At 47.4% G+C, this 10540-nt stretch overlaps 2 protein-coding genes across 2 annotated transcripts in view; one reads left to right on the top strand and one right to left on the bottom strand.

The window, feature by feature from the left end:
- Positions 1–5823, bottom strand: part of LOC118421627 (leishmanolysin-like peptidase 2) — a gene marked incomplete in the record, with an annotated part of 9119 nt that extends 3296 nt beyond the window's left edge. Inside the window, 4 exon segments of the mRNA XM_035828998.1 lie at positions 717–1223; positions 1976–2030; positions 2825–2915; positions 4968–5823. Of these exon segments, the coding sequence (XP_035684891.1) occupies positions 717–1223; positions 1976–2030; positions 2825–2915; positions 4968–5415 (1101 nt within the window).
- A 1975-nt stretch (positions 5824–7798) lies between these two features.
- Positions 7799–10540, top strand: part of LOC118421632 (beta-1,3-glucan-binding protein-like) — a gene marked incomplete in the record, with an annotated part of 10213 nt that continues 7471 nt past the window's right edge. The window contains 4 exon segments of the mRNA XM_035829013.1: positions 7799–7928; positions 9434–9579; positions 9770–9899; positions 10489–10515. Coding sequence (XP_035684906.1) covers positions 7868–7928; positions 9434–9579; positions 9770–9899; positions 10489–10515 — 364 coding nt within the window.

The raw sequence follows: 10540 nt of genomic DNA, 5'->3' as shown, positions 1-10540 counted from the left end.
TGGAAATCACCTCAAATTCCACACGCATACGGTATTAGCGAAGAACAAGGGGAATCAGATGCTGGGGTTGATTAAAAAGTCCTTTGCCAACGTTGGATGAACAAACCATGCCGATTCTCTTTAAAACAATGGTGAGACCACACCTGGAATACGGAAATGTAATCTGGGGACCTCAATATAAGACGGGTAAGCAAGTGTTAGAAAAGGTCCAGAGAAGGGCCACAAAAATGGTCCCTTCTCTAAGAGAGCTTCCTTACAGCACTAGACTTCAGCGACTCAAACTCCCAACCCTGGAGTATAGGCGACTGAGAGGTGATATGATACAAGTTTTTAAGATCATGAATGGAATCGATAGAAAACCGGTACAAAGTTTCTTTGCTCCAGTAGAGCAATCAGTCACTAGAGGTCACAGTTTTAAACTACAAGTTCCCCTGGCCAAGACCAGGGCGAGGAGTCAGGTCTTCAGTGTTAGAACCGTGTCGAGCTGGAACGCCCTACCTGAGTCAGTGGTTTCAGCGAAAAGTGTAAACCAGTTTAAATCCAGACTTGACAAACACTGGGATTGCCAAAAGTATGTCACATGAGTGCGAAGTCAAGATCAGGACATAACAGGCGGAGGCCTACTTTCCTGGACACAGTATCAAGGTATCAAGGTATCAAGGTATAAGAATAAAAAATGTGATGATAGCTCCTATGGCGTGATAGGTTGACCTTACCGTGGGCCTGTCCTCCAGAGGCCCCCCGAAGTCCGTCCACGAGCAGCGGAAGTGTTGCTGGGTGCGGTTCAGCACGGTCGGCGTGGTGATGCGGTTCATCCCGTACCGGGTCTCCACAACGTCACGCCGGTCGGGACAGGAGGTCGGGTCAGCTGAGGAGGAGCAGTCCTTGAACTTGCCGTACAGCTGCTTGGAGAAACCCAGAGCGTGGAGCAGCTCATGGATGGCCGTCATGACAAACTTGTCCCTGTCGAAGCCCGGACCCTGCAGCTGTACCGGGCAGAAGTTGGTGTAGCCGGCGGTCGGGCGGTTGTTCTGGTCCAGCTGGCAGTACGACGCGTACGCTAGGATGGAATGATCGTTCTGGCACCTGGTGGTGGTGGCAGCCGTTACGTACAGGATGTAATCTGTGTCCGCCACACCTGCCCCGTCTGTGTACAGCACCTGTACAGGTGTGTCACCTGTGTCAGCCCAGGTAGCAAACCCCTCCAGGTGCTCATCAGGTATCTGAGGTGGGAGGCAGGTGAGAGAATAGTGAAAGTGACGCAGATTACAAAAAAGCGTTTTGGTTTCTTCCACTGGTCATGACAGAGAAGATAGATGCTGTGTACAGTATTTACATTTTCATACAAATTCCCCTAGCTCTTTAAAACAAGCACAATGAACATGCTTAACATCCAGTTCTAAAGATTGCGTCCCCTTCCAGTAGCTAGCCTAACCTGCACTGGTCCATGTACTGGGTTTTATACATAAATGTCCTATAATGTTGGTGTATATGGATTGTTATCAGCTGCATTGACTGTAAACACCTATAAAGTATAAAAGAAAAAAATAGCAATGGTTCCTGAAGAATTTTAGTATGATCCATACTGGGCAAACTCGTTGCCCTGGGTTTGGCAAAACTCTGTGCTGTACGCAACAGCCACACAAAACTCTGTGATAGCGTTAACAACAGCCATGCACGTTTGTAGACTTTGTACAAGTAGCTCGTCACAAGACATTTATGCAAAACCCCCTGCAGAACCATAGAAAGCTGCCAGGAGTCGCCCAGGACTCCTCAAATTTAACCTATATCTTACCAACACCTACATACCAAGCATCATGAATATCCATCCACAGCTTCTTGGTTATACATGATTGTACAGTTTACAATGTACATCACGCACACATTCATCCAGATCTGAAAACATAACTTACAGTAAAGTTGGTGGAAGTTATAATTCATAAATGTACAAAAGGAAAGGTGAAATAAAACAAACCAGAAACTCTGCAATGCAAATTTCTCCTCGGTAAGTGGTTTTCGCCACAGAGCACCTGCACAGGAGTCAAACAAAACTGAAAATTAACATTGGGAACAAAAACAGGGCGGACGTGATATTCTACAGAACAGGGTTGGACAAGTTTTCTAAATTTCACTTGTCCTATAGGGTAAGTACATGGAAAATTTACTTGCCCAAACTAACTTTTCACTTGTCTGGAAATTTGAATGACATTTTCAATTCCATCAATGGAATTCTTTTATTGTTGGCTCTATTTTTCTGTGTTGACCAATACTAAATGCTATGACTGTGACAGGTAACAAGTATATCAAAATCTTTCTCATGGAAAATCTTTCTTGCCTGATCGGACAAGTGGATTAGGACATGCACTTGCCCGACCAGCACTTTCACTTGCCCTGGACAATCGGGCTAGTGGACTTGTCCAAACCTGGTTGATGCACATATATGGCACAGATATGAACATAACTCTCAGGAGTGCATAGACCAGGTGCAAGAGCTGAATATTTTGTACATATTCCTCTTTCCTACAGGCGAAACGTTGCATCCCTGTTGCATCCCTTCTGCAGCAACATTTTTTTTTCCTGAACAGCAAAATTATGGAACTCTCTCGACGACAACTGTTTCCATCTTGTCTACAACTTTCAGCCTTCAAAACAAATGTACACCACTATCTCCGTGCACAGTTGCCAACTTTTTAGTTCATTGCCTCCAAATGATCTTGTGACCTTGCTTTGAACAATCTCGTTAAAAAACAAAACAAAAAATACGGAACAACACAAAATGTTTCCCTGCATTCTATTACCTCCATCTAAATGGTAGATTACTCACTTGCCAGCGTTGGGCTGGTTGGCAGCGACGGCAAACTTGCAGATCTCAGTAAAGTTCCTCCCAAGGACCAGAGGACCCTGGACAGGTACAACTACAGGTGTGCAGAGAACAGGTGTCATGGACAGGTACAACTACAGGTGTGCAGAGAACAGGTGTCATGGACAGGTACAACTACAGGTGTGCAGAGAACGGTGTTATGGACAGGTAAAACTGAATACATAATAGATTGCTTTGTTAGTAGAAAGATTGTTTCCATATAATAATGAATTTGCCTAGATCCTGCAGCGCTAGTGAAATGTTTGTGTTCAACCATACTGATACATTTGACGTCAGATGGCATAAACAGTGCCATTCCTTTGTAGATAGGCTTTTTCATTCATCCAATACCATTGTACAGTCTGTACATAGGTCTGACTCATTCTACCGCAATTCATTCTTCAGCAATCTCTGTACATAGCTATACATATTTATAGGACTAGGATATTTTAATTATAAAATGCTGTCTAGTACACATTCTATGTTTTTCACGTTTGTCTTTTTTTCATATGGGCTGGTGGGTGCCTGAAATAAAGAAATAAATAAAAAATAAGTACCATTTCTATTTGTAGCTTATACTAGTAGTTGACCATACAATGTTACTACATGCTTTTGTTGTGTCGCTAAAGCTTCTCACTATAACTATATAAGTATAATTCATTTGCAAATGGACCCTCCTGACACCACAACAAATCTTAGAACAAGGAGGTTGAAAAAAAGATTATATTTAAACCTCCTTGGTCAGCACAACAAATACCACTGCTACTTGGAGCCTCTCAGTCTGAAGAAGGGAGACAACAACAGCCGTGTTTACAGACTGTGCCATTATCCGGGGCCTTGCCTTGTTTGGAGAGTGTGCCTTTTATCCAGAGCTTTGGCAAAACTTTCAGGTGAGCTAGCAACCCAAACATGCAGTAGCCTCCTCTCAAGGCTTCTCACAGCAATTTTCAACATGGGCTATTGGAGGTTCTTTAATGCTCACTGGAAGAGGGGACCTGCACTGCCAGAAGTCTGCAAAGGAGGCTAAATATGCAGTTAGTCTGAGAAACAGAACCCAAACAGCCAAAACTTTGATGGGGAATGATGCAAAAGACACGCTGAACAGTCACAGTAGTTACTGGACTGTATATCAGGGCCTGTGATCATTTGAGCTTATCCCCAAGCCCTAGAAGCTTACCTACCAGGGGAGAATGATGCCCCACCCACCAGGGACTGCCCAGGCTTACGGGGTCACCCACGCCAGGGGCTTACCCACCAGGGACAACATAATGCCCAACCCACCAAGGAATGGGCTTACCTGGTACCCCCCCCCCCCCGGGAGACCTACCCGCCAGTGCCCATGTGATCCTCCCCTTGGCTTCCCGAACCACCGTCTGCAGGCTGTTCTGCTCTCCCCACCCCTCGGAAACCTACACACCAGTGCCCGTGTGATCCTCCCCACCCCCTGGAACTTACCCCCACCCCTTAGGAGACCTACCCACCAGTACCCGTGTGATCCTCCCCACCCCCAAGAGACCTACCCACCAGTGCCAGTCTCATCCTCCCCACCCCCAGGGCTTACCCCCACAAATGGGAGACCTACCCGCCAGTGCCCGTATGATCCTCCCCATCACCTCCCGCATCACAGTACGAAGGCTGTCCTGGTCTCCCGACCCCAGGGCTTACATCACCCCCTGGACACCTACCCGCCAGTGCCTGTGTGACCCTCCCCACGGCCTCCCGCACCAAGGTCTGCAGGGTGTCCTGCTCTCCCCATCCCCTGGGGCTTACCCCCACCTCGGGAAACATACCTGCCAGTGCCCGTGTGATCCTCCCCACCGTCTCCTGTACCATGGCCCGCAGGCTGTCCTGCTCTCCCCACCCCCAGGACTTAACCCCACCCCCAGGAGACCTAAACACCAGTGCCCGTGCAATCCTCCCCACCCCCGGGAGACCTACTTGCCAGTGGCTGTGTGATCCTCCCCACCGCCTCCTGCACCACAGCCTGCAGGCTGTCCTGCTCTCCCCACCCCCAGGGCTTACCCCCACCCCCATAAGACCTACCCACCAGTGCCCGCGTGATCCTCCCCACCCCCCAGGGATTACCCCCAACCCCCATAAGACCTACCTGCCAGTGCCCGCGTGATCCTTCCCACCGCCTCCTGCACCACGGCCCGCAGGCTGTCCTGCTCGGCGCGCCCCAGCTCCGACCCGATGTTGTGGAACCATGTTGTGATTCTCAGGGGCTGGAACAAGTCCCTGGAGTTTCTCCTGGCTCGGTCTGAAGTTTGGGTGTTTCTCTTGGTTCTGTCTGAGGTCCTCCTGGTCCCCTCTGAGACGTCTTCAGTATGGGAGTAAGTCCCGCTTCTCTGTAAGACGTCTGGAATGTGGGAGTGGGTCCCGGCTTCCCTTAAGACGTCTTGAGTGTGGGCGTAAGTCTGTCTCTTCTGCAGCACGTCTGGTGGTTCGATGTCGTCAAAGATGCAGGTGTTGATGGTGGGGAGGGGGGCGGGCAGGTGGCCCACACACACCAGCGCGCTCAGGAGGTACACCAGGCCCTTAACCCATGATGACATCCTCCGCCTTAGATCTCAGGGGAGCCCAGAGACAGGAGTTTCTGCTGGGGACCGCTGAGCCCGCCCCGAATTCCACATCGGGAACAAAGAAAGACGAGAAGAACACAAGCAGATAAGCTATAGTTAGCCGCTCGCTGCGGCGCTGGTGTTTGTTATAAGGACGCCGCGCGCGGAACAGAAGTCTGCGGTTGTGGACTGGGCCTGCCTTCTGGCCGTAAATGGGACGTCGCTTTCCTCAGAATCGTTCTGCTGGTCTCCGGGTGCCCTTCAGCCCATGTCTGGGCCCTGGAATCTTAAACTGCACGGACAAACCTTCAGGCGTTCCTTCCTGGCCTGACGTGACCCAAAACTTCTGCAGAAGCGCGTGATTCGGCACCGTGGATTCGCATATTCCCCGCACTGCCAAATCCGCGGTATAAAAGGGGGCCCCAAAGCCCTTTTCCGTAGAGCGTAATCGGCGGTTTTAATTCTACGTACTCCGTAGCGGGACCGTTCGAATTCAACGTAGAGCGTAATCGGTGCATTTTGCGTCGAGCGATATTGGCCCCTTTAATTTAATGTATTACGTAGAAGCTAACCGGATTTTACCGTAAAACGTAATTCATATTAATTTTTCGTCAAGCGTAATCAAAGTTTCATTAAACTTAAGTAGTCTACCGGCAAATTTTACCCGCGAAAATGCTGGAAATTGCGTTTCAAAGGGTCCAGATTTCGCCGGACATTTCTTGTTATGGCTCAACACTTCGGCACTGGACATGGTGAAAATATGTTGCGGGAGCGTCGTCCCCCAACTAGTAGAAATCTTTTTACCGACCCTAGCTTAGTTAACAAGCAAAATTTGCCCCTTAAATGCAGGAAATGGCATTTCAGAGGGTCGAGATTTCAATTTTTCTCCGGGCGCCGGGCGGCCCTTGCCAAGGCTTGCGACGGCTTGGGCCTCCGGCGCTCACGACTCTCCGCCGCTCGTCGCCCTCAAAGACGTTTCTCTGACAGAAATGTCATTACATTGAGCATATGCCTGCCAGCAAAATTTGTCCCTCAAAATGCAGGAAATGGTGTTTCAGAGTGTAAAAATTTCCAAATTTTCCCGTACCTACCTTGCGACAGTTCGACTGTTCGTGCTTTCGGCACTCGAAATCTGAAAATGATGTTTGGGGGCGTTGCCCAGCTTAAAGCTAAAACCATGTGAATTTCTAATTGGATACTAATAACTTAGCTTAGTCTGTGAGCAAAATTTGCCCTTCAAAATACATAAAATGGCGTTTCAGAGGGTCAGGATTTCACAATATTCCCGGGGGAGCATGCCCCCGGACGGCCTAGGATTGTCGCGCCTCCGCTTTCGGTGCTACAATTGCTGAAAATTACGTCACATGAGAAATTTGCTGTCGCCGCCTTTGGCCAGAAAGACGTCTTTAGAAGTTAAGTTTTAATCTTATTGATGGAATTATCAGTTTTGTTTAGATCTCATCTTCACATGTTCTGCCGTCGGCGGAGTTCAGCCAAAAGACAATAAAAATTTGCATAATGAATTATGAAATTTCGTAATTTAGCGTACAGCGTAATAAAGTGTCCATAATTTAGCGTATTGCGTAGCCGGCCCTCCCGAATTTAGCGTAGAGCGTTGTCGGTACCCCCCCTTGGGGGCCCTCATAAAAACGTGTAAACTTTGTGGCGCTAAAACCAGACATGTTTAATACAGCGTAAACTGAATAACATGTTCATGAAATCGCGAAGAAAATGTTATTTTAGTGAATAGAACTTTTTTTTCTAAAGGCGTCGACAGAAAAAGGCAAATTAATTCTTTACAAAAATCTAAAGCTTTGAGTATGATAAGTTACCAACGGATTTTACAATGCTCGATACTAAAGTAGATTTGACTATATCTTTATATCCGACAAGATTGATTCTGTCCCCAATTTTTCTGTAGTTTATATTTGACCATACAAAAGTCACTGTACTTTCTGTCGTGTCAATAAAGGCTTGTTGTTGTAGATGTGTCGGGTCGGTCTCTACTCAGCCACCTGCCAGTAACAGCACTATTGTCATTATTTTGTTGTCAAGTGTCTAATTGTGCTTTTAAAGAGTCAAATACTGAACAAGATATAAACTGACAAAGCACGGAAACAGCTTCTAACTGGAGTTCTGCTTCTCACCGCTATATGTCTGTGTACTAATGTAGCCGAAGTAGGTAGCGGTGAGAAGCAGAACTCCAGTTAGAAGTTCAAGGCTGACGAAGGTGTCTGATAGACTTCAAAACGTAAGCAATGTAAGTACCTGCTGGTTGTGTAAAAAGATTTCTCCTATATTCTAACGACCTGATGAAACTATTTTTGGATGTTATCTATCTGATCTATCTCACGTTAACGTTACCTGCGCAGCGCAGCGGTGGGAACACGGCACCTGCTACCAGTGACGCCACAGATAACGTTACAGACGGGACACCGACTTCGCCATGGCGGGTTTCTGGACTGCGCTGCTTCTTCTCGCCATATTGGGGCATGCTGCAGGCCAAGGTGCGTGTCGTCTGATTCAATAATGAACGGGGTCATAACATTCAGTTTTTATTATAAAAAAGTGGATTTTTTTGTCTTCCTCTGCTTGCAAAAAGTCAAACCCAATTTGTTTGACTTTTTTTTTAGACAGTAGAAGACGACGGATCCCACCTTTTCTGTAATGTGTGGGTTCTGTGATGTTAAGAGGATAGTAGTTTTCCTTTTGCCTGCAAATGTGGAGTTGGGATGGAATTTGGTGACCTCTTTAAAGAGCTCGTAATAGTTACTCTCGAAGGAGAGTAGGTTCGAGCGCTCCGGCTGTTTTTAACCTTTTTTTTTTCGTCGTTTTTATTGTTTTAATTTTGTATTGTCTATTGTCAAAAGTTTGGCTGGCGGACTTCAAGAAACAATATCAAACTAGCTAGAAAGCCCGATAAAAACGGCTAAACAAACATTAAAAAAAACAGCCGGAACCTAACCTCTACTGGAGAGTAGTAACTTCAAGGCGTTTCCGTGGGACGCTGTACTCTCCGAGCAGAGGTTAGTCTCCGGCTATTTTTTTAACGTTTGTTTAGTCGTTTTTATCGAGCTTTCTATTTTGTATTGTTTCTTGAAGTCCGCCCGTCAAGTTAGGTTTTGACAATACAAGATACCATACAAAATGGAAAGCCCGATAAAAACCACACACACAAAAAAAAACGTTAAAAAACCAGCCGGAGCCGTTGTGTTTTATTTTGCAACATGATTCTCGAACGAGAAAATTTGTTTTGGCCGCAAACGTAACCCACACAAAAATGTAACTACGGAACTCATACAGACCTGTGCAGGTGCGTATCTGTGCTGTAATGCTGACACCTGCAATCTGCAGGTGCGTATCTGTGCTGTAATGCTGACACCTGCAATCTGCAGGTGCGCATCTGGATTGTAAACACCTGTAAACTGCAGGTGCGCACCTGAGCTCTAATATTGACACCTGTTCACTGCAGGTGCGCACCTGAGTTGTAATGTTCACACCTGTTCACTGCAGGTGTGCATTAGGGCTGTAATATTAACACCTGTTCACTGCAGGTGCGTATCTGGGCTGTAATGCTGACACCTGCAATCTGCAGGTGCGCACCTGGGCTGTAATATTAACACCTGTGCACTGCAGGTACGCACCTGGGCTGTAATGTTGACACCTGTACACTGTAGGTGTGCACCTGGGTTGTAATTTGACACCTGTAAACTGCAGGTGCGCACCTGAGTTGTAATGTTAACACCTGTTCACTGCAGGTGTGCACTAGGGCTGTAATATTAACACCTGTTCACTGCAGGTGCGTATCTGGGCTGTAATGCTGACACCTGCAATCTGCAGGTGCGCATCTGGATTGTGAACACCTGTACACTGGAGGTGCGCACCTGAGCTGTAATATTGACACCTGTTCACTGCAGGTGTGCACCTGGGCTGCAATTTTTACACCTGTTGACACCCGTTCCGATAGGTGTCTACCTGTAATGTTCACATCTGTTGACACCTGTAACAATAGGTGTCTACCTGGGCTGCTATGTTGACCATGAAGACGACCGAGACTTCCCGTATGTGGTGACGTGGTCAGACTTGACGCCCCCAAAGTGCATACGTCACTGCGCGGACATGGGTTTCGGGTACGCTGGACTGCAGTACGCGGTTGAGGTAACGGCACGCATGTGCACAAACACACACACACACACACTCACACACACACGCACACACGCACACACACACACATGAAAGAAAGAAAGAACGAAAGAAAGAAAGAAACAAACAAACAAAGAAACAAACAAACAAGGAAAACAAAGAAACAGAAAAAGAAATATTCAACGTACCGTGTTTTGTTCCTCAGTGCTTCTGTGGAAACCACTACGGTACGCACGGACAGGCACCCGAGTCGGACTGCAACCACGCATGCGCAGGAGGAGGAGACTACACGTGCGGAAGTGGATGGAGGAACTCTGTCTGGTCCACTGGAGCAGGTAGGGACAAACAAACAAATAAACAAATAAGCAAACAAACTGTCTGGTCCACTGGAGCAGTAGGGACAAACAAACAAACGAACAAACTGTCTGGTCCACTGGACACCTGTTCACAGCGGTGCTGACGGAAGAGCGGCTGGACCTAGTGTTCCCGGATAAGTTTGACGCCGCGTTCACAGCTGTACGGGCGTATACCTGAGCTGTAGTGCTAAACACCTGTGCTCACCTTTACTCAGCAGGTGCGTACCTGGGCTGGGCAATATTCACACCTGTTCACACCTGTACACAGCAGGTGTTCAATGTTCGTACCTGTACACACCTGTACACTACATGTGCATAATGTTCACACCTGTACACTACAGGTGCGTAATGTTCACACTTGTTCACACCTGTACAGTACATGTGGGTAATATTTGCACCTGTTCTCACCTGTACAAAGTAGGTGCGTGATGTTCACACCTGTATACCACAGGTGCTCAATGTTTACACCTGTCCATACCTGTACACTTCATGTGGGTAATGTTCACACATATTCACACCTGTACACAGCAGGTGTGTAATGTTTACACCTGTTCTCACCTGTTCACAGCCGTGCTGACGGAGGACCAGCTGGACCGCAAGGTGCTGCTGTCCTCTTTATC

Source organism: Branchiostoma floridae, chromosome 1 (assembly GCF_000003815.2).
Source record: "Branchiostoma floridae strain S238N-H82 chromosome 1, Bfl_VNyyK, whole genome shotgun sequence".
Classification (NCBI taxonomy): domain Eukaryota; kingdom Metazoa; phylum Chordata; class Leptocardii; order Amphioxiformes; family Branchiostomatidae; genus Branchiostoma; species Branchiostoma floridae.
The sequence above is the reverse complement of the archived record's forward strand: the minus strand, read 5'-3'. Positions and strand labels throughout refer to the sequence as shown.